General features: G+C 33.6%; 1 protein-coding gene across 1 annotated transcript; it reads right to left on the reverse strand.

Moving 5' to 3' along the window:
- Window positions 1–1,838: 1,838 nt before the first annotated feature.
- On the reverse strand, window positions 1,839–19,155 carry LOC131608702 (callose synthase 3-like). The gene is made up of 43 exons (XM_058880215.1): window positions 18,976–19,155; window positions 18,646–18,861; window positions 18,441–18,541; window positions 17,656–17,780; window positions 17,480–17,573; window positions 17,216–17,326; window positions 17,010–17,126; window positions 16,772–16,864; window positions 15,914–16,005; window positions 14,938–15,064; window positions 13,696–13,833; window positions 13,491–13,567; window positions 13,315–13,411; window positions 12,510–12,632; window positions 12,285–12,402; window positions 10,839–11,173; window positions 10,670–10,722; window positions 10,517–10,577; window positions 10,196–10,277; window positions 10,066–10,115; window positions 9,902–9,988; window positions 9,190–9,324; window positions 9,013–9,107; window positions 8,825–8,909; window positions 8,578–8,738; window positions 8,213–8,336; window positions 8,017–8,120; window positions 7,792–7,930; window positions 7,562–7,713; window positions 6,879–6,988; window positions 6,646–6,777; window positions 6,403–6,471; window positions 6,077–6,263; window positions 5,822–5,972; window positions 5,244–5,363; window positions 5,042–5,160; window positions 4,881–4,964; window positions 4,383–4,495; window positions 4,065–4,294; window positions 3,007–3,807; window positions 2,848–2,898; window positions 2,543–2,728; window positions 1,839–2,377 (listed from the first exon to the last, which is right to left on the reverse strand). Exons 2-43 carry the CDS (start codon window positions 18,836–18,838, stop codon window positions 2,129–2,131), a joined length of 5,871 nt encoding a protein of 1,956 aa, XP_058736198.1. The 5' UTR covers window positions 18,839–18,861; window positions 18,976–19,155; the 3' UTR covers window positions 1,839–2,128.
- Window positions 19,156–24,895: the final 5,740 nt, after the last annotated feature.

Consider the following 24,895-nt stretch of genomic DNA (forward strand, 5'->3'; position numbering starts at 1 on the left):
GACATTTTCTTTATGCATGTATCTCGTCTTCCATAAACTACCTTTAGGTAACTCAGAGTAAAGGTAAACCAAATAAGATGTCCCTAAGTCCATGAAGTGTTTAATTTAGACAATATCAACATAGATCGCACTTTTGTGTCAACAAATATGCATGTACTAGCCAAAATTAGGAAGTATGTCCTGAAGAAAAAAAAGACAACCGTGTGCAAGCTTATCAAAAAAAAAAAAAAGACAATGTGTTCAACATCACACATAGCATCCACATATGTATTTAAGTGGTTAATATAATTTTTGGATAGGAATGAAAATTTACATAAATTTTTTTATTATCTTTTATCTCCCTTCCGGCTTTATCTGTATCAACCCCTAATTATGTCATCGTTAAGTCGAGTGTCTAAGATCTATTAATTCTATAGTGATCCTACATTCTTCATGTGATTGGAAGATGTGGGAGACACAATTTATCATCAGGGGTGATAGTCATCTCAGTGATTAGAAAATGAAATGACAACGTCTCTGCGTGTCATCTCTCAACAAATGCAGACAATAGACCATGATCGATATAACCATATAAGCATGTCGGGAAAACCAACCATATTTGTATCGATTTTGTTTGTCAACCATTTTCTTAAAATCAATCACGAAAATGCATATCATAATTAAAGAAGCAAAAACAATTTATAAGAAAACAAAATTAAGAAATAGAATGACAAAAAAATCTGAATTTTTTTATTTGTACTCGGGGTCGCAAATTTGAAATTTAAATACACACAAAGATCACAAATCAGACCAAACATCAACGTTTGTCCTCAAATGTCCAAATTCATACCAAATCTAGGAATGAAATACAACATCAACTCTAACTCTCAAATGTCCAAATTCATACCAAATTTAAGAATGAAATACATTTTTATTGGATGTAACCTAATCAACTCTAACTCTCAAATGTCCAAATTCATACCAAATTTAAGAATGAAATACATTTTTATTGGATGTAACCTAATGTAGCTTAACTATAACCTATTATGCCGTTAAGGAGTTACATGCATAAAGAAAATATGTACACAAGTTGAAGTTGATTAAGTGATTGATTTAAATGAAGATGAGGTTATGCCGTTAAGGAGTTACATGCATAAAAAAAAATATGTACACAAGTAGAAGTTGATTAAGTGATTGATTTAAATGAAGATGAGTAGATATTGATAGCAAGAATGAAAAAGATATTAGATTTACGTGAGTCAAAGCTCTCTGTTTTCATTCTTCATAGAAGTTGAGAAGTTGATTTCAAATATATTCTTCATAGAAGTTGAGAAGTTGATTTCAAATATAACGGAATAGAGATTGTTTGCCCACACTTAAATGTGTCCAAATTTCATTTCAATCCAGATTTTACTTGTATTTCATGTAGTGTTGAGATTGAGTTTGTTGTTTTTAGAGTGCGTCAAATTCCAATTTCCAAATTCTAAAGAAATTTTGCCAAGGGGGGGAAGGGGAATAATGTATGGGATGCAATGAACAATGCCCTAATTTTTCTTTTCAACTCAATCTCCTCTTCACTTGAAAATCTATATTATCAACAACTTTAACAATAATAATCCTTACTAAATGTCACTTGCAATCCAAGTGAACAAATGGAAAGAATGAATGAAACGTGAGGGATAAAACAGAACGTGTGGAAATGATCGTGTTGCTCTTCTATATTGTATGGTTTGTACATTAGTTTGATTTTTACAATACAAATAAATTTATTATATTGTGGTTTAGCTATATTCCATATAACATCTATTGGGACTGTTGCACAATGTTGGTTAGATAAGAATCAATTTTGGACTTGAACATTGCACAATTGAACAAAATGCTTGATAATTTTGATACACCAAGGTACTAACTACAACAACAACAGTTTTATTCCACTAAGTGGAATCGACTACATCGTTAAAAAATTAAAGTAATGCAAAGATATCAGTATCAGATGGTTGTGGAATAAAAAAAAGATTAATCCTAATTTTAAATTAAAGCAAAATCATCAAATGCTAAAGCCTAGAATTAGTGAGTTCATAATTACAGCTACTTACAAACTGCAACAAAGGATGTCAGCCTCTTAATATCGAAGCCTTTTGTAGCCAAACTATTCTTTGTTGCGAGAAGCGCGCTCCTTCCTTTGACCTCCAAGAATACGAGAAATTTGCAAACCTCTGCTGAACGCTTGGTTGAACAGCATTCGGGTTTGAAATTCTGAAACAAAAGGAAACCAAGCCAGAAAAGCAACAGGAGTGAACAAAAGCAAACCCATGACAATCTCATAACCGCGAGCAAGAGTTTTAACAGATCCCCAAAATCCAGCTCGGCGTACTATAGGTTTTAATGCTTGTGCAATCTGTAAGAAAAAAAAAAAGTAACAACAATGACAAAGAAAAACAAAAAACAAAAAACAACCAACAAATCAAAGGCAATAAAGATAACGGAATGATACAATAAATCTACCCTGCTATACGAAATGATGTTTATTGACTATGTAGGAAAAAAAGGAAAGAGAGCTCACCTGTAACATTCCCCAACCTGTTGGCATGAAGGCTAGAATGCAAACAACAATGTCTTGCAATGTCATATGTGGAAGGGCAATTAAAATGACAAGAATTGCGACAAAAGTTACGAATATCATTCCCTTGATTAATCGGAAAACAAGCTGAAAATTTGCACTGAATTTACGCCTCCCAACAGATACGGTCTGAAATAACCCGGAAAAAAAAAGAAATTTGTTAAACTATAAGAAACTTAGTATTTACATTTCATACATGTATAAATTATAGCATAATCCTAACAGTTAGGAGGCAGCTAGCTACTAACCTTCATCACGAATAATATTACAAAGATCACCAACCACGAAATGCCATAGACCTGTTATAGCCAAGGAAAGCTTTCCATTATTCCATTCGATTCAACTAACAAAATAATGGATAGCGAAAAAAACGAAGGCAAAGGTAGACAACATAGATGAAGACTTACCAGAAAACTTTTAGAGCCCTTCTTTGTAATATTCAAGTGATATACAAGACCATACTGGTAGATAAAAAATCGCAGCGATAGCACTATCTCCATTAGGATTCCCCGGATTCCTGAATACTGGAGATGATCTTGTTCCTCTTCCCACCAAGATTCCCAACTTTTGTCCGGTGGTACACCTATACCTCCTCGGTTACTAATCCATTTATTCCAATCAGTCCAATCATCAACAATTTTTTGCCATTCAAACCCAGAGGGATTGAACAAAAAGGGAGCAAACAGCCAGGTTCCCACCATAAACCACATTGATACGGTAATCAATATATATGCAACAGAACTTCTGTAAGAATGACTAAAAATTTCGTATATGACAAGTAATATCATGAGCTCAATACCCTTGACAAAATGGCTTCGCGAATAAAGTCTATAATTGTCAGCAAACTTAGCATGGAAAACCACAAACCCTCTACCAGTGGATCTATATTTTGCACCTCCATGGAGCAATGTCCTTCCAAAATAGTGAGTCTTGGTGCCTAGGGAAAAGGTGAAAAATACTGGAGCAAGCTGCAATTGCATCAATATAAACTCGCTAAGTGCAGTTCGAAAGCCCCTTTCCAAGCCAATTTCCATAAGCATGGGCAAGGCCATTAAAAACCCAATTTGAACAAATGACTGAGAAGCAAGAGCTACTTGAAGAGGCTTATTGTCCCGGATGGCTTTTTGTGCACTCAAACCTTCTTCGAGCCCACTGAGAACAAGATAGAGGCGACCATAGAGAAATACGTATACAGTGAGAACAGTTATCTGCACAAAATTGATGTGGAAGAAAGAGATTCAGAAGCAGATGATATTAAAATTAACATAATATGACCAGACTCTATAGATCACATGGTACCTCCCCAAGACTTCAAGATCAGGGGGAAGAAGTTAGCTAGGGGGTACAACTACCCACCTGCCATTTCCTATTCCCCCATAAATCCAACTAGCGATATTTAAGGTTAAAAATAAGAAAACAAAACAAAAACTCAATGCACGTAAAAGCTAACTACGGGGATACATACAAGAGTGCTGAAATAAAACCCAATTGTAGTAAAATAACAGGACAACATTCTGAAGAAGTCAAATCGGTGCCCAAGCCGGTACACGTCTCGACTTAGAGTCTGCTCTCCATTTCCATTAGCTATCTTTGCTTCAAACATCGAAATTTGGTTGAGACCCACATCTCTTCCCTTCCCAACTTGTATGTACTCATGATGAGTAACACTTCCTTCACGGAGTGTAGAGTTGAAACCTGAAAACAACAGAAAAAATTCCCATGAATATACAATCATGAGTATACTGTACCAGCTAAAATAAAGAGGAAGTGGACTATACTGTACCAGCAAAAATATCTTCACTTAGATTGATAACCTTAGAGGCTTTACTGACGCCCCCTCTTGTCAGGTGAAAAATCCTATCGAAGACATCAGGATGACCATAGTGGAATCGAACCCTGCATAAGCAGAAAAATGGGAAGATTAAACTTTCAATTATTTTTAGGTACTCAGGTTTCCCATGAAGATGATCACATCCTGAAGAAATTTTGTATTAATTATTATAAGAAAAGTCAGTCAACAGAACTGATTCAAATTAAAACTGTAAAGATTAAATTGATTTCAGTTGAGATAAAAAATTACAAAAAACAGAATCTGCAATAATCTATATTAAGATCAATCAACCAATTTCTAACAAATTTTAATATTCATTCGCAGTATATTTTGAAGCTCGCTCCAATTCAGTAATTCTATTTCTGTGACATTTGAAAGCCATGGGTTTATTACAAATCTAAATTTGTGTCCATATTATCCTTTACATGAAAAAGAACCAGTAGAACTTACCTCAGGGGATTAGCTAACAATCTCTGACCAATTGTCACAAAACTTGTCTCTTGATTTGACATAAACCATGCAAGAGAAGAGACACTAAAATCAAAGCAAGACAATAGTAAGAAGCATAGAAAATATGACTTGTAACCCAAAATATATTTTGATGAATCTACCTTCCGGTAAATATATGCTCCCTAAGTCCAAGAATACTTGGGAACCTCACACCGTCATGCTTCTTAAGAAACTCTTGCAACAAATTTCTCATTTTCAAAGCTTCTTCCATGTAGTTATCCTATAAAAGATTTAACTTAGTTGCATGACATGATAAGACTATACAATGATCAGCTTCACTCATATCACCTATCATCATCATACCTGGTTCATATCTATTGTTTGCAAGCCTTCTCCACGTGTGAAAATTATGGCATGATTTTGATTTTCAGGCTTACCCTCTCCTAAAATCGCTGGTCCAGGAAGCTTTATTTTATATATGACCTGATTGTGCAAATAAGATACAGTATATTAAGAAGAAAAAATGGCATCTTGGTTAACAGTTCATATCAAGAATTTTTTTTTTTACCAAATCAAGAATTGTATTTAGCTCCATAGAAATGGCATAAATCACTTTTCCTTATCTTCAATTAAATAAAAATTGTTTCTTTTTTCGTGTCTATATTCCATTTTATTAAAATGAAATTTACAAAGCAGATCGAAGTTGAATGAGTTAACTAAGACACTGTTTCTCCATAGAAAATTTTACATATGTTTTAATCATGGAGAAGTTTCCTCAAAATAAATAACGAGAAGTTTATCAACAAGTACTTAAGAAGTTAATTCACTCATAAACGCTTAAGTAGAGGTGTCCTTTCGTAATTTCTTTGATAACATAAACAGCATTACCAGTAGGAAAAGAAAGTAACATACACATGCCTCAATAGCCAAAATCCAAATACCTGATCCAGATTCTGCTCGGGCTCTGAAGAACTACTGGATTTCGGCATAGCCTTCACCAAGCAAGAGTAGTAAACCTTGTTGATCTTTTTCTTACTGTTTTTGATAGGTTCCTCTACCTCATCAATATAGGCAACTCTAAGTGAAGGATATCTACCAAATGAAAAAATACAAGGTAATTCTAATAGGCATGATACAGATATATATAAAAAAAAGGTAGAAAAGAACAAAGTTTTAAATTAGAGTCCAATGTTTACCTTGTCATAAGCCTTAATATATCCTGTGCGCGGAGAGAACCAGATCGCTTGTCAATGCCATATTGTTGGCATGATACAACATAAGTGAATTTCATATCAGCTACCGCTTGGCACTGTGTCCACAATGACCTCTCCCCCTGTGAATTATCATCTGAGTTTTCCATGGCTTTGTAGCCTTCCATCAAATCTAGCCAATCATAACAATTAGGCAAAACAAACCCAAAAAAAGCTTCAAGCTGTATGTTACATTAAATAGTACATTGGTAACCAAGGTAATGAAGCTAAAGAAATTTCATTCAATCATTTCTAAGAGATGGAACAGTCACCTTCGTCTTTGGCCATATCAAGAAAAGCCTGAAGCTCCAAAGCTTTTCTATAATACATCATACCCCTTACTGCATCAATAATTATTAATGCAATGGTGAGCTAAATTATAATTTTTGAGGCTAGAATACAACTCTATATTAAGTAAAAAAATACACTTGAAACCATTTTATAAGCATGCTCTTGTGTGTGTGTGTGGTGGTGGTGGGGGTGGTGGTGGGGGGAGAGGAAGAGAGAGGGAAAACCAGTTCTTGTCAAAGTCTGCCCTCTATATGATGCCCATAGACGAAGCTCTTCTTCCAACTCATCAGATTCATTCCCTTTAAGTTCCTCCTCACTACGGCACTTCACTCGCTCTAGAAAGTTGTTCCACTCATCTGCGCATCAATAACCCAGATAGAAATAATAAATGCTTCCATTTCTCATCTCACAAAGGTATGCATTTATGCAGCAAAAAGGTTTGGGGTTAATGGTGAACCTGGAAATATCTTTTGCAAATAAAACAGTATTGAAACACCGTCTTCATTTGGAGAATCCAAATCAAGCAATGAGAAGAGAACCTCTTCTGTGTAGTATGGTGTTAAAACCCTAAAAACAAAATCCACAATAACTAAAATATTAGCAAAGATGTAAATGAACTTATAACAAGGGATAATAATCAATAGAAACTCTAGGTGCATCTACATATCAAATTAATACTTTTGATGAGTTACAAGCACCATCTCAAGCTGAAATACTACAAAATAAAAGACTGCAGTTTTTAGTGAGACACTTCCATAGGTAACAGCTATTTATCTTCTTTGACAATCAACCAAGAAAATATCTTGTCCTTGAGAAAATTTAGAAAACTAAATTAAACATTCAAATCTAGCTTCATTGGCCTTTAACATTGGTAAAATAGACCATTATATTTACTAACTACAACATTTTGCCAAAAAAAGTCTTAACAAAACTCCTTTAAATGCACCAAACTGAAGAGTTAATAATACATATTGTGAAAGATTGACAAATTTAAGGCATGGTTTTAGGGAAATGAACTTGAAAATTGCATGTTTTTAAAGGTAGGGAACTTGCGAATCGCATGTTTTTTTAGTCAATAACAGATTCATAAATTTCAACAGGAAAACGAAGCATGCTATTAGGGACTGAATGATAGCTTACGAAAATGAAAGCATGTTGCGAACTTTTGGTGCCAGAGGCATGTCCATAAACAGTGAATTTGAGAAGAAAGAAATACGTCTTCTTGCTTCTAAGTTAGAAGGTACATCCATGGCAGATTCTTTTGTTGTCAGCAGCAAGTGGAGTCGTTTAATCTTCCCAAAACAAATTGAAAACAAGTCATTAAAAATTCTTCAAAAATTAAACTTTAAGTAGAATAGTTCATTAGTAACCTTCTCTGTCCAAGCTGCCGTAACTGGTTCAATTGGAAACCTAATAGCGCCTTCAGATGCAAATAGCTGGTGATGTGGCTCAGGCTCAAGTGGAAACATCCCCTCACGTCCAACACCACCATGAGTTGAATCTACAAACCTATATAAAAAATATGATAATGATCAGGGGATGGAGGAAGAATGTAAAATTGATGGTGTAGAGACAAAGATTTACATATGCACAACCTAGATATTTGATCCTGATCCTCCATTATATCTCTTGTCACGACTTCCAGCATGTCCTGGAATAGAATTACAACTTGATCCCTATCTTTCGGATTATTGTCCAACTGCATAAATTCCAATAATTAGGTAAGACTTTAAACCCCACAAAAGAAAACAAATCAAATGCACTCTCAATTGCATAAGAGTTCAATATTACCAAATATTTGATTAGCTGAACAAACTGTTCGTAGAGGCTAGGAAGAGCACTCATTGTGAATTCCTTTATTAGCGTACCTGCCGCTATATGAGTGTCTACCTCATTGAACATTTCCTCTATGAATCTGAAATATGCAGACAAAATTTAAAATGAATTAGGTAAAGAAAAATCTTTAAGAAGTCAGTTTGAACTTGAAAAGAAATATCATTGAATTCGAAAAAGCTAGCTGTTCCCGATAGTATTTGATCGAGAGCTCCAAAATCCCTTAACCTTTGGAGCTATATAGGTAGGAATACTACACTAGACTGACACTCATATAAACAAGTTACAATTCCTTCTATAAAGAACTACATCAAACCACTTACGGTTTCTCTCGTGCCCCTCGAACCAAGTACATAATAATGCTCTTAAAAGAAGCATAGCACTCACGGACAGCACAGGACATGTAGTTGTCAGCATCAATTCTTTTTGTCAGCTCTCGATCCTTTCCATTACTGTCTTTCGCCATATCTAATGCAATTGGGATCTAAAGTGTGTATATACACAAACAGAATTACAAAATGATTCAACAGAAACTGTGATAGTAGTCTCATAAAGAAGTATAAAACAAACCTTGCTAGCAAGTAGAAAGGGGGGCCATTGTATAAGATCCAACTGAGTATCAGCCCAATAAGGTACAAGCAAAAGGTCCATTTCCCTGAAAAGTATAACCACCTCAGCATACTACCAAACAAAAGAACACAGTTCCATTGAGAGGGAAAGAGCAGATCATAAACCAGAAACATTATCCCGCACATCACCTATCACTAATAAGATCTTCCTCCCTAAAACTAGTAATTATTTGGTTCCACAATTGTGCAAATCTTGCCGCTTCCTTTCCTTTGTTAGATGGGACCTGCAACAATCTGTCTAAGTAACATAATCCAGTGTAAAGATGCTTAACTAACTCAAATAATGATAAAAGTGAAACAGTTAACCTCAGTAAATCTGCGAGATAAAGTAGCTTTCAATCCCTTTTTCCTTGGTACATCTGTTTCCTCAGGAATCAAACTGGCATTGAAGGCACCAGGCAATGATTGAAAGCGAGACCTAAGCATTCCTAGTGTTCGTATCTGCAACCATGTTAACCAGTGAAACAGATTATAATAGAATACTGTAAACGGTCTACCATTAAATATGAATTATGATAGAATGTTTGTTTGGTTGATTGATCTAAGTAAGCGACCCCTACAAGTGGACAAAGGCATTGGTCGTTGTTAAGAGAAAGGGATATTTTACTCACAGGTCATAGTTCTATGCATTAAAGTCTCGAACTGTTCAAGAGTTACAGATACAAAAGCTATTGTAAGCACAAGACATGTAATTGTCAGGGAATGTCCCAACTAACTCTTATTCACACTTCTTCTACAACCCCCTTCTAGAATATGTCTAGATGTCTAGGTATCCTATCAAAAACTCAACCACTTTTTCAGAATTTCACATATGTGTAACCTACAGAAAAATATTTTGTTGCTATATAGATGGCAAACCAGAAATAATTGTTTATGCACAGACATCTATTGCAGCAACACCTTCAAAGTATATCCAAAGAATTAAAAAATAAAGAAAAATAAGATCACTAATAAAAAAATTAAAGATCAAAAAGATATCAGTATACAAGTTTGTCATAGCAGAGGACAATTTGCTTACCTCGCCCAGGCGACGGAATGCCCCATAAATCCCACCAAATAAGGTTGAGAATATTGCATACCAAATTTGAGTATCCATAAAGTATACCTACAATAGAGGAGTTAAATGAGTATGCCGCAGATGCTAAAAGTAGGATGTGAATCAGATACATCATAAACCCATACCAGAATAATTGGAGCCCAAAGAGCAACTACAACACCGATATTGTTCCTAGCTGCAGAGCACACAACCAATATTTAAATATTTTATGAGAAAACGGAGTAGCAAGAGAAACTTAACATTCAGGCTTACTACCATGGGGAAAGAATTCATGCCATTGAAAAGTTGATATTTTTACTCTCATTATAGCTTTTGAAGGTCCAACCAGAGGTTTTATCTATAGAAAGAATAAAAAAATGTTAAAAAAACAAGAGGGGAAAAATTGATAGAGAGAGAACATTAGAGACAATGGAGAGCATGAGACCCTCCAGGGCATGCATGCACATAAACACATAAGATTGTTCTGTTTCTGATTAAATGAGGTACAGCTTTTGTCGAAGCCAACTTCATTTATTACTACAGAGCACGTGACTAAGCTCTGCGTTTCAGAATGAATGAAAAGTGAGAGCGCATTACCTCTATATAATAACTGAAAGCCAACTTCGTAAATAAAAGAAGGACCCAAAACATTGTGTACCTAACATAATAAACAATGACAAATTAATATCAGAGACCTTGAAATATCGTATCATCTACATAAAAAGAATCTTTTCATCTTCACGTTCTTACTTGAAAAGGGAAAATGTACTCTCATGCATTCCCCTACCAACATAGAGGCGAGGCTGACATGTAAGGCACCATAAACACCAAGTTAGAATCTAAATATCTCAGTTGTTACCATACGAAACAGTTGCAAGTATATGAAAATAATGAGGAAAAAGGTTGAATTATTGTGTACCTGTGACCACCACATCATAAGCATCACAATTCTATAGTTTGACCTCTCGAGATAACGCCGAATGAATGGGAACATAAAGAATATCGCAGCGAGCATATTTGGTGACAGGTAAATAACAACAGCCAAAATAAACAATGAAGGTGCACTTGATTTGCTACCAAACCAACTTTTTATGGTTTGAGCAAACCCAGGAGGATTGTCCCAAGTATATGCATAAGTAACTGACAGAACAACCACCCATGCTGCAGCTGAAATAACTTTTAGAATATATCTTAATTTTACATACAGCGACATACTCCGCCGTGCTTTCCAACTTACGATTACACCAAGAACAGCTGCTCAATGAGAGAGAAAAGATCAACATGAGTATTCTCCACACTAGGAACTAACAGAGCATTTTATAAATTGTAAGTTTCAGGAGAAGGGGAAGGGGGGGTATACATATTGACAAACTCATAATTTTCATATTTAAATCAAACCATATCTTAGGGGTACACATATTAAACAGCTGCTTGTGCTAACTATTCAGTAAAGGAAAAAAGCATGCTTCTGTTTTCTATAATAGCTTTCCACAAAGATTTTTAACCTGACACCTTGAACACAGCACCTTCAATTTTCAGTAACAACCAAGTTGCTACATAAACTGAACATTCCATTTATAATCAGGAAGTCATATAGAGGAACAGCATACAACTGACAGTTCACTTCAGTCAATAACACTTACTGTAGAGGTGGTTCATTGTTATCACATAAAATCTTCAAGTCTCTCATCCATTTCATCCACCCAGCTTGAATGTTGGGGTTTTCGTCTCTCTGCTTCTCCATCATTTTGTACACAATGAACCCATATTTAAATTGTGTATCGGGTGGTATATGGCATGTTTGTTATGGGTCATTAAAAAAAGTGATTTTTAAACTCAACAATTTAGAGATTCTAAAATAAAATAAAAACATTAGTTGTTTTATGTTTCTTTATCAAAACAGAAAATCACTTTATATGTAACGAACAGCTTCTCATTTGAAGTAGTTTTTAGATATATATTCAAACTCTCATTTTTTTTTAAAGAATATGTAACGAACAGATGAAAACTTCCAAAAGTGATTATATTTTTTACAAATAAGTTGTAACAAACGGGCTCATATAGTACAATTTTCGTCTTTTTACTTGTAACCTAGGTAAAGTCGTCTTCTAGCTCTCAATCGAAAGAACATTCAAATAGTTAACAGGATAGAAGTTACTGATTTAGTCGTCTTCCAGCGGTTACAACTTAAGCTAATGCAAAGAATGTGAAAGTGGGTCAAAATAGCTTATTAGGTTATAATTTTACGGATGAACACATTTGACTGAATGAATAAAGGATAATGTATGATCTCAAAGTAACTTGGTAAGCTGCAATCTCATAGTAGATATAAAATATATGTGCAATAATATTGTATATCGCCTACCTTGCCCAAGCTTCAATATAGCTGCTGTAATGAACACACTTAACACCTTCTTGAAGACATCCCCTTGAAAGATCACAGTTGGATCCCCAGTTCCATTCCAAGCAATAATAATCATAGCCTAAAAACATATACACAATTCTCATATAGATTTTATTTTGCAAAGTACTAAAAGGAGAAAATATCCACATAGAAGAATGGCAACAAAATGCAGAAAAGATTTGATACCTGTAAACACAGAATGAAAAAACTCCACATGCGATCAAAACTTCTGAAAAGATGCCAAAATGACCTAATCTCAACGAAATTCACTTTCCCAACCCATCCGTCTCTGTTAGGCGGCTTGTCATCCTATCCATTTAAGTTACAACAAGGCTTTCAGACTGAGTGGCATACACATTCTTATAAATACTTTATATTAATCATAACTAAGGACAGAAGATTTCCTCCTTGATTTCAACTAAAATTCAAAGCATAGAGCTTAAGTATCTAGATTTTGTTTTTCAGAAAGAAAAAAGGACACGTCTGAACAATAAATAACCAATATAACATTGCAGGAATCACTTCCTGTTCGAACAACAGCATACAACGAGTATCTTTTCCAGCACTATTATATTATTGTGAATCCTTGTTGTAGCTATTCACAAAAATTAAGGCAATCATGAACAAAGTTCTTAAGTCCCACATCATATGAGATATGACCCGAAAATATGTTTATAAATGGGGCAACCCTCATCTCACAAGCCATCAATTTTTGTAAGGTTGAGTTAGACCTATTGAGATATAGATATTTATTGTTGAAATATTAATATTTATTATAGGAAGATTTCTTAGTATCTTTCGGGATTATGATAGGATTACATTCTTATTTAGATTATATATCTCTCATGTATATAAATAGTGTTGACACCTTTTCATATCTATAAGAATAACTCAGATTCAAGTAGGCCCAACCAAAATTCTAAGAGAGATGAACCCCAAAAAAGACATGTAATTTCTCATTTTAATACTTTAGAAGAAAAAGAATTCTCACATTTGATTTATCAAAAACCGCCCGCTCAGGTTGCAGCAGGCAAAAGAAATCAGCATCAGCACGCATCGGCCAACCTAAGCGAAAACAATCAGCAGACCTGCAAATATGTAATTAGCATTAACTTCTAGACTGACATTGACAACGAACTGGAGACGAATTAAAAGCATAAATTGTACCAGAAATATTCATTTAAATCATCATAATTTCTCCATTGTGAATGCTTTGACCTTCCCCTTTTGCTTTTCTTAGCTTCCTTTTGAGCAAAAAAACAAAAATTTATTTTCATATTCAATTCAATATGAAAGAATTCACTTTGTCTGGATGTGACAGCCACAAAAAAGAAATAAAGAAAATAAAACTATGAAAAGGTGGGAGAAAAACCTCTGCGATCACGATATAGATTGGAGTGACCACTTTCCTTAGGAAAGCCTCTTCTTCACCTCCATACGCTGGCTTGATATTCTCACCAGTCATTGGACTGACATTACCAGCAAGCATACCGTACAATTCAAAAGCCATCTATAATTACAATGAAAATTTTCAATGAGTGTCGGTACCCAACAAAAGTAGTTAGTCACTATGAAAATAATTAGTTGACGCATATAGTTGTTTATAAATGGAAAGGGGTAGACAAGAGCAACTATCAAAAACATTGTGAGAAAACGCGCGCGGGCATGTTGCCAACCCAATTTTAATGCGTACAATTATGAAAAGAAAATTGTGAGACATATACATGAGAATTCATATTCCAGCACAAACAGCCATGAGCAGAAAACTACATTATATGACATAACAAAGATACAAAACAGCATTTGAAAGAAACATTGTATCATTTCCAGTTCATATGCGTCCATACTCAATAATAAAATTTTATTTTAAAACTCGGTATTCGGCCCTAGAACCGACCACTCCGAGGGACCAATACCACCATCCACTAGCGGGGGGACAATTGAAGCCTATGGACTGGCCCAACACATGAATTGTTACTTGTTAGCACCTGGCGGAATTCAAAATTGAGACTTGAGAGGAGCACAGTCTCAGGCCACAAGCCTTCATCGACAGGTCAGCCCCAGGGTAACATCAATAATATAATGATAGTGATGCTCCTAATATTGAACCAGCTAAGGTTTAAACATCAAGAAGGTACAAAACAAGCTCCAGTTTCTATGAAGCATGGGCAATATTCAGATTAAGCATGTCCGGGCATGAGACAAGCGTCGACACCCATACATGACTTCACAATAGGCAACAAAGAGTTATCAAACAAATGGTCAAACTCCCCGGCTATAGCTCAATATTGATAACCATATGCGGAAAGGAGGGGAATAAGAGGATTGAGGGAAAGATGAGTAAAGAGAACCAAAGGATTACGTAGGCGAAAGAGGCAAAAAAGTGATACCAAAATAAGTGTTGGTTTTGTTCGTAAGTGAAAACAGTCACAAAACAAACTATTATGCACGTGCAAACACACAAATATACAAGGAACAATTAATTTAACTAGGTATTTACACTGAGTATGCAGAGAAAACAATTATAAAAATCCAAGTATTGGAGCAAACAAAGTTGACACGAGTACTTCGGAGAAAGTATATAAATATAGATTGTTTAAGTGACGAAGCATACATGGTGATATATATAACAAAGACATTCTGGCATGAATCTTAGATTGGCGGCTTCACCCCATATTAAAAGATATAGACCCATATATAGTAGTTTGCGCTGCTGCACTTCTTGCTGTATGGTTGGTAACCTGCAAGGTTCATTCACTAGACATGTTACATGGAAAACCCAGACATTTCTTGACAAAGCCCAAATACAAAAGTCAAAAAATGCTACAAACAAGGATCCAGTCGCTGAATTAAAACTCTAAATTCAATTCAAATATCCATATAAAGATTTAACATTATGTCGTCAATAGCGTGCTATAGCCTAATAGTATGGCGGTGGTAGGGTTTGGCGCGATGATTTTGGCCGTGAATCACCATTAGCAACAGCGGTTGTTGCAGCTGCTAATTTCTGTGCATTGCAGCCCCAAACCACTATCGCGTTTATTATTAGGGTTTCGGGGATAAATTCCTCAAATCTTTTTTTTATAAATTGTTGTCTTTTCTTTAAGAATATAAATTTCAATCCGAATTTTATAAGGGTAATAATAGGTTCTTCATTAGATTATGTTTATGCTCACAAACAATTGTTATGTTTTTCTTCTTATTTTTAGTGTAGTTTTGTTATGTTCTTGTTAGCTAAAGTTTTATTGCTCTATATATTAAGTTCTTCAACTATTAAGTATGATGGTCTCTTTAATTGTGTAGTTTTCTATGTTTGAGTATTTATGTTTACTTTGTATTTGAACATTAATTTTTAGTCTTTGCAGTAGCGGCTATCCTCCTATCTGCTGTAAATTTTAGGGGGCTGGTGATGAGCAACGCTATCTGAGATTAACAACATAGGGTTAACAATAATACTGGTCAAACTTTATTGCTAAAAAAGAGAGCAGTTCCAAAATAAGTCTTGTCATCATGTAGACTTGAACAAACAGCTTAGTCAGCAAGACAGAAACTATAGTATCTTTCAACATTGGGAAAACAGAAAAACTCACCAGAGGCTACTTTTCCGATCCAAATATTTGCACCATTTTTTGTAGTTCTTGAACAGTTTCTTCATCACTTCTGTCAGAGCACACTCGTCCAACTAATCAAACAGATATACTAGTCACAGGCAGATCTAATTCAAATTGCTGCATGTATATATGAGTTGATTAAAACTGAAAAAAAATTATAAGACGTTGTTCGGTTTGTTTTCTGTATTCACTTAGTTTAATATGTTTTCACTAATAATTATATAAATGCCACTTTGCTTTCACTATGTTTCTTGTTTTCAAGAACTTGCATAGGAATTGGTAACAACCAAATGTAGTTCTAACCATTTCCTTCATAATAACACAGAAAAAGTAAACAGCTGTGACATTATTCAATTATAAATAAGAACATGTCAATAGAAAATAAAACAAAAAAACAAACTAGTAAATGCCACTTAAGTTCTTAGCATATGGTTCCCAACAGTGTTGTCGATGGCGGGTGGCGGTCCATGGTTGCGAGCCAAAATCCCACCATGCCGGCCGATTAACAAAGTACATGTAGGTATTGAATGGAACCATGATAAATGGAATCAGACTTTGAGATTAAACTGTAAACAAAACAGTAAAACCCTCGTATGCTTCACAAAATATCATAGCAGTAGAAACAATGAGGTACAAGAAGAGAAGCAAATTCAACACAGTAGCTTATAGTTCTACCATAGGAAAAAAGGATCGGTCAACTAAACACGCTCTTCATTCTTCATTTGTTTTTTTACCTTTGCTTTACATTTTCTTGAAAAATTAAATAAATTAAAACAGTTTTCTACAAAAGTTAAATTGAAATATGTACTGTACTAATGCTTGAAATCAAAAACTGACCTTGGGCTGCTGATCAGGCTTTGGAAATTGTCTTATGTGAACATTAGCAAGCAATAAGATCAAATGCTCTCTCTGATTTGCAACATTGTGCTTCTGAATTACGTATAAAAATATATTAAAACCAAAAGGATAAACAAACAAATCCAATTCAATTAATTAGTGGTGAAGTAGTTTTGAAAAACAAAATTGAAGATTATTTAAAGAAACAAGTAACTTCGCATTTCCAGATTTTGTTTACCTGAAATCCGAACATCGACCCAAGCCAATCCAAAATGTCTTCGTCTTTTTTTTTCTTGTAGTCGTTAGGCCAAGGAAGACCCCTAGTGTTACGAAGAGCATATACAGCAGCTTGGATCTATATAAAAGTTACGGATAAGTATTTTCATTAGAAGTCAGGTGGGGCCAGAAGTACAAGTGTATGAAATTAAAGATTAAAGATTGTGCCTCGGGAAATCTCATTATCGCTTGATTTGCACTATCAGGATCAAGAGGAAGAATATTGTAAGGGACTAAGATCTCTGTCTTTTCAGCAACTTTATCTTGTGTCTCCAAAATCTACTACAATGGCAACACAAATCAATCATACGAATAGTACAACAGCCAGTATAAAGCTAACAAGCTATTGAATACATATAGATAATTTAGGTTCAGACAAAAGGGAACACCAAAAAAAGAAGGAAAAAATTCTTAGGAGCCATAGAAAATAACCTCTCGATCAACTTCCATAGATTGGGTCATGTTAACAGCCTTTAAAACTTCAAAAAGAACATTAGCAGTCTGATATGCCTTGGTAAGCTGTGCGCTGAAAGAAGAGACAAACTATCATTATTCATCATACAATTTTTAGAGAACATAACAAACTCAAAATCATCTAGAGAACCTACCGGTCAGCTTTATCAGCAGCATTCTGTAAAGCTTGGATATATTTTTTGTAGTAATGCTGATAAAAACTCTGCATCTCCCGAGCATCACTTTTCTTTACCCTTCCCTTCAAAGTTGGATCGTTTTCCTAGCAATTATGGGGCAAAAAAAAAACCAAAACTTAGCATGAAACTACTTAAATCACCATAGAGGATCATGCCCATCAAATCAAATATTATTAGAGCTAACTATTCATTCTATATAGCATCACATCTTACTAGAGACAACTACCAATATTACATATACAAGCAAGACAAATGCACTATAGGTTCAAGAGTAGAACACTGCACTCTCAGTAAGGAACGAGTGAAGACACTTGCTAATCTATTTCAATGGTCTCCGATCAGATCCAAACTAGAAAAAATTGCACGGAAAGACAATTGATGTTTCAGTTAGCACATTTCCTTTTACATACACTTGCAAGCTTTGTCAAAGAGGACAATGCAAAAGGCCAACACTCACACAAAAGCAATCATTAAATCATTAAAATGTGTTTCCAAAAATGAAGGGAGCAATGCAGAACAAGTTATAAGTGGAAAACAGTGTTATATTATCAATCTGTTTGTTCAAATTACGCTAAACAAAGATGCTATCTATAGCACATCTATTAGACAACATTTTATACTAAAGTATACGCTATATCATAAAACAACAATGATTTGGTTAAATTCTACTTCCCAATAGCACCACCGTAGCTTCTATATTTAACAACATTGTGCAAAAACAAGAAGCAGAAAAAATATATTACTCTTTCAAGTCGTTGAAGAAGCGCGGTTTTGAATTGTCGAACACCACGACCACTTGAAGTAGGATCCAACCTATGAGCTTTCTCAAACGCATAAAACCGACCTAAACACAACAAACAATCAAGATCACTAAACACATCATAGCATAGCATATCATATCATAACAATGAAGAATGAAAAATGAAAGTTGAAGAGAGAAGCACTTACATAAATAAGCAACTCTAGGATGTGTTTTTTCAACTTCATTAGCAACACGAAGAATCGGTGCAATTTCAACGAGAGAAGAAGGAACAACCTCACTATCAAATATCGACTCTCCGAGATTCCCAGCCGTCTGCGTCCGTACAAGCCGCCGTGGAGGTGGCTCCGACGGTCCCGGTCCTCGTGAAGTGGACGACATTCGGAGATTCAACTCTCCTTATCCTACATTTCCACAATGAGCACAAATATCAATCACAGTACAAAATTTGTACTACAAATCAGTGGAAATGGAAATAGAGAAAATTGAAAATGCAGAGAAGAGAAAAAGTAGCGTACCGTGAGAATGAGAAATTGAGAATGCAGAGAAGAAGAGAGAAAGTGAAAATGTAGGGTTTGTTATGTTAAAAGGAAGAAGAAACCCTAGACGAGGGAGAGTGAGAAAGAAGAGATAGAAAGGTGTTGAGTACTTGGAAGCTAAGGAAAAGAGAGTATGGTGACTCACTGAGTGAGTTACTATTGTCGGTTTTAGACACCGGTCACAATTCAAAAACTTTTCTTTTCTTTTTCTTTTCTTTTTCATTTCTCTTATTATTTTTTTACTCGGTAAACAACAAACACTTAAGTTTTAAAAAATTCTTAAAATTTTGAAAAATAAAGATTAAAAATAAAAAATAAAAAATCTTAAAAATTAATATATCTAAAGAATGTGAGAAAATGGGCGATGGACTGACGGTGTAAAAAAGTTTTACACTCTTAGTCACTTACGATCATGAATCAAGACAAATTAGACTGTAATTTAAAAAAAAATTACTCTATGATATGGTAAAACAATTTGTTTCTATTGGATAACAGTTTAAAATTTTTTTACACAGTTAATGCACTACCTTTAACCTCAAAGAATATAGGAAGTAAAACTTATCTGATTTAATAGATTTTTTTTAGAAGATTGATTATTTTTCAAATGTATCTATTTATGGTGAGAGATTCATTTAGAAGATAAGTTTCTTTTAATAATAGTTTTTTTTTTGTTTTGGTACAATAATTTAGTAGATCTATATCTATATGAATGTGAATTTCATTCTTTCCTAAGAAAATATGATTATTAATTAAAAAGAGTATCTAAAAATATACTCCGTCTCATAATAAGTGTCTTATTTGAGTTTTTCATGGTTCTTAAGAAAATGATTAGATGTGTTGGTTTTAATGAAAAAATTAGTATCATTTACTAAAATATCCTTGTTTATTATAGGTAGTAGAGTAGTTAAAAAGCGTGAAAGTTAATATATAGGGGTATAGTAGTGGAAAAAAATAATAAATGTTGTTTTATTTTGAGACGTAGAAAAAATACAAATGAGACACTTATTATGAGACGGAAGGAATAATTGTTTGTGAGTATGATTCGTCCTTGGCCCACATGTACACACACTAGCTTAAAGGATGTTCGGTGGCGTCGAAAGGGACAACGTTCTCTTTCATTTAACGCCCATGCAATTGCATTCCTATTATGCTCCACAGCTGTTTTTTTTTTCACTCCAATTTTTTTAACAGCAATAATATTTTCACTCAAATATTATATATAAAAGTTAAAGCATGCAAAGATTCCAGTATAATAATAGTATTAGTAGTAGTATTATTCAATGAATCAACTATCTCATATTCTTTTTTATTTGCGAAATATTCTATCACATGATCTCACTACTTTATTATTATGTGTGTATTTTGAATAGATCTTTCACGGGGAAAATATTATTAGTACGTGGATCATTTTGTTTTTTTTATGCGATGGAATTTATGTCTCTCGATTTTTTTTTTTGTATAGAAAATAAAGTCTATTTTATTTATTTTTGTAAAAACGTCTTTCTATACGAAGATTAATATTGGAAACAGTCCAAAAGGCGATGCTATTATATAGACGGCCAGAGTAGCAAAGCTCTTTCGGTGATTTTCTAAAAGAAGTATAATTAATCAAAACTTTCGTATTATGAACTATTTTTAAAATTTTGAACTAGTTTTTGCTGAGTTTTAAAAAATTGGAATAATTTTAATTAGTTTTAATTTTGAATTATAAATTTTACAAAAATTAAAATCAATTCTAAATATAAATATTTGTTATAAACATATCTTAATTCAAATAATTCATATTATCAAGTTTGTAAAATAATTAAAATATAAATATATAATGTATTTATTTAGTAGATAATAGCTAAGATAATTTGATGTCATTATATTTTTTAAATTATCCTTCCTTCATTTTTAATTAACTATCTGCTTAACATAATTTGATGTCTTCATATTTGATGTCTTTATTTGGTAGTTAATAGCTGATATAATTTGATGCCTAAACTAATTATCTATCCTTTATCTAAGAGCATTTGGATGAGATGATGGGTCTCTTTCAACTTAATCAAAGGTATCAAGTTCGAATTTATTCTTGGACAGTATTGTTAAATCTTTTAAAGAAAATTTGTCATCTATTATGGTTCTACAAAATTCGAGGAATTAGTCTCTGCAGTTGTACACAGAGGATATCCAATTTATAACAAAAAAAATTATCCTTTCTTCATTTTTAATTTGTACATCAATGTCACTTGTCTCCAATCTACTGGATCATCACGTCCTTTCATTTTTTTTTTCTAATTCCTTCTTTTCTTTCTCTCCCTTTTATTCAAAATTTACATTTCCTTTCTTCCCCCTCTTTGCAGGTTGAACAAATCTTAAACCAAAAACATTAATTCGAAAAGTTTGAAAGAGGAGAAAACAATTTCTAGGTTCGCGTCTTTCTTCTCTCTATTCTCTTTCCCTTCCTTATTCTTTCCTTATTTTCTTCATCATCTTTAAATTCTATCCCCATTCTTTTTTGTCAATGAACGGAAATCTCATACACATAGATTTAGACATCTCAAAGCTGAATATTGTGAAGTCACATGAGACTGTGAAGTATTAACAGTGAATGATTTCATGAGCCTTAGAAACTAGGTGAACGACTAATCTTCTTTATATTCTTCTTTCCGTTATTTTCTTCTCTAAAAAAATGCAATGTATGTTGGTAGTCTCGAGCATTTTTGTTGTGATCACTTGTTTGAACACACTATATTAGCTTTTGATGTTGAATTTTGATTTTGAGTTCTTACTTATAATGTTAGTGATTAATGGAAGGATCTAAGTAATCTATTGCATTTTATTTTATCTCTGAATTTTGATTTTGATTTTGAGTTCTTACTTATAATGTTAGTGATTAATGGAAGGATCTAAGTAATCTATTGCATTTTATTTTATCTCTTTAGTTCAATGCATGATGTAATGTTTTTAGCATTTTCATTTGAACATACACTGGGTATGGGTCATCAATTCTTTGGGGGTTAACATGAGGGAGCATTTTACATTAAGGTATTTTTTTATGGGCAAGCACATCAAGTGAGAGATACATTATATATTCATCCAAAATCTTAAGGTGATAAGTGTATGAGTTCTCTCACTTATAAAATGTTTAATCTTCACTTTTCGAACCAATGTGAGACTTTCCCACATTTTGTTTCTTAACACTTCCTATTAAATGTACTGAGTTTAACATAAAGAAAAACAATATTGATATTTCTAAAAACGTTAAAATACATGAAAAAGCTCCCTTATTTATAAGAGATGAACCAAGTCAACATAAAAGCTAAAAATCAAGGGGTCAATAATAGTAGGTCAAACTTAAATAAAGACAATAAGCTCAATACAAAGAAACCAATATAAACGATATGTCAACACCCTCTCAGACTGAAGTGAATATTCTTCAATTCAAGTTTGCTCAATAATGAAGAAAACGATCCTCGCTGAAGGGGCTTAGTTAGGATATCAGCGACCCGTTCCTTTGTGTTGATTGGCATAATATGAATAATATTGTCTTTGATTTTGTCGCAGACAAGATGGAAATTCATTTCTATGTGTTTAGTTCATTTATGGAAAACCAGATTATTCGTGATGTGAATAACTCTTCTATTGTCACAAAATATAGATATAAGTTGGTGGTGAAAAACTCCTAAATTTGTTAGCAAGTAAAGTAACAATTGTGCTTCGTAAGAAGCATTTGCTACAGCTTTGTATTCAACTTCGAAGGATGACCTAAAGACAATTTTTTTCTTAATTTTCCAGCTCACAAGTGAGGATCCTAAGTAAAAACAAAAATCGATTATACATCAATGCGTTTCTTTGCAAGCTCCCCAGTCTAAGTCGCTGAATCCAATGACAATGAGGTTAGAATCTCTCTGAAACATTAACCCATGTGATGGTGTTGTTTTAAGGTACTTCAAAATATGAATAGATGTGTTAAGGTGCTCATCTGTAGGGTGTGATAGGTGTTGCCTGAGTCTGCAAATATTAAAACAAATGTTAAGACGAGAATGAGTTAAATAAAGTAATTTGCCAATTAAACTTTAAAAAATGGAGGGATTAGGAGGGATATTGGCATATGTAGCAATAAGATTATTGTTGGGATCAATGGGAGTTGAAATCGCTTTAACGGAAGGAGCTCATATTCTTGAAGTGCATATTTCCTTTGGCACAAAGAAATGCCTTGAGAGGAGCGTGCCATTTCAAATCTAAAAAAGTATGTTAAGGCTATGTTTGGGAGTTTGGAGGGGAGGGGAGGGGAAGGCTTCCAAAAATAAAATTTTAAAAAAATATAGAAAAATATTTGACATTTTTTGAAAAACTGATTTCTTTTAGAATGATAAAATAGTCATTATCATTATTAAATTTTTAATTTTCAGAATACTATAACAACCTAAAAGATATTTGGAAAATTTATGTAAGCCCTTCAAAACTCTCCAAAACCCTCCTTCAATACAATTTTTGAGTTCCCCCATTTTATGGGGTTTTTGGTGTTATGAATAAACTCAAACTCTCCAAAACCCTCCTACCCAAAATCTTTTTATCCTTTTCACCCAATTCTTCTTATTTTTCAAAGCCCTCCCCTCCCTTCCTCTCCAAACTCTCAAACATAGCCTAAGTTACCCAAAAATTCTTTGTTAACCCCCAAATTTTACCTTTTAAAACATGTTACGATTATTTTGTTCAAATACAATAATTTATGTGGAAACAAATCAATTTTATTACTTGAGATAATTTTAAGTACACTTGCTAAAAGTCCATCAAAAATCAGTCTACCAATTGATGACTCTAATGCCTCCATTTATACTAGTTCAAACCATCTCTTTTCATATTAAAAGCAAACAAGGGCAAATAATTTTATGGCGGTAATCGATAGATAGTAAAAAAACTACTCAATTCGGGTATTTTTAGGAATTGATGGTGATGAGTTTTAATGAAAAAGAGGAATATTATAAGGTTGAGTGGTGTGTTTTGATAAGTACTTTGGGCAAACGTGTAAGATATTTTTCTAAAAGATGGTGGTGGTGTAGTGTTTCTAATAACGTGTAGGATATTTTTCTAAAAGGTGGTGGTGAAAAGGATGGTGGTGGTGGTGTGTTTCTAATAGTAGTAGTGAGAATGGGTAATTTTTGTGATTTGAAACCAAAGGTATCTACATATGTTGGAATAATGTGGGTAGGGAGAGAGCAAACAAAGATAAAAATAATGCAATCAAATGTTCAAAAATAGAAAAAATGAGTTTGGTTAGGTATACAGATGCTATTGTGTGAACGATGTAGTTTTGTTATTGCAATTCAATTTTAGTTATCAAATTTAGAGGTAGTAGCAAAACAGATTCGGTTCATTGAACATTTCCGTTTTGTCTGCATTTTTTTTTTTGCAGGACGAGTTAAAGTTTAAATCTGTACAGGCTAATATACCCCCTCATTTTTTCGCGGAGCGTGGACATTAATATAAATTTTTTGCAATTTTTGATTAGAATTTTCTAAACAGAGTAGACTCAATAGCAATCCTTAAGCCATTAAAACTTTTTGATTTCTGTTCCAAGTTTTTTGGACTTGAAAGCTTACCTCCTAATAGTACAACACTCTTTAAGTGAGAACATGTCATATTGTTTCTCAATTTTTTTTGGCTTTCCAAAATAAATCGTTTCTCATGTACTAGTCATTTATGTTAATGTTATACTTTCTACATATTAAGTTAATATGTTTGCATATATTTATTTGCATAGATATAAACTTGATTAACGTATGAACTGAAATACTAATAAGAGGCCTTGTTAACATGTGCAATGCCTCAAGCTTGTTTCTAGAAAAACCGTTCTTAAATTTCCAACTCGAGCAATATGATACATTTTGTTGGTCCCATATTAAGTGAAAGG

This window comes from Vicia villosa, linkage group LG6 (genome assembly GCF_029867415.1).
Source record: "Vicia villosa cultivar HV-30 ecotype Madison, WI linkage group LG6, Vvil1.0, whole genome shotgun sequence".
Classification (NCBI taxonomy): Eukaryota; Viridiplantae; Streptophyta; class Magnoliopsida; order Fabales; family Fabaceae; genus Vicia; species Vicia villosa.

What these genes read in the sequence shown, in the direction of transcription:
- LOC131608702 (XM_058880215.1), bottom strand. Translation starts at nt 18,838, where the DNA reads ATGTCGTCCACTTCACGAGGACCGGGACCGTCGGAGCCACCTCCACGG. An exon ending in TATCTCGCAGATTTACTGAG is followed by an intron (nt 9,108 to 9,189) that starts GTTAACTGTTTC and finishes AGATTGTTGCAG; the next exon opens with GTCCCATCTAACAAAGGAAA. An exon ending in GAAGATCTTATTAGTGATAG is followed by an intron (nt 8,910 to 9,012) that starts GTGATGTGCGGG and finishes TATACTTTTCAG; the next exon opens with GGAAATGGACCTTTTGCTTG.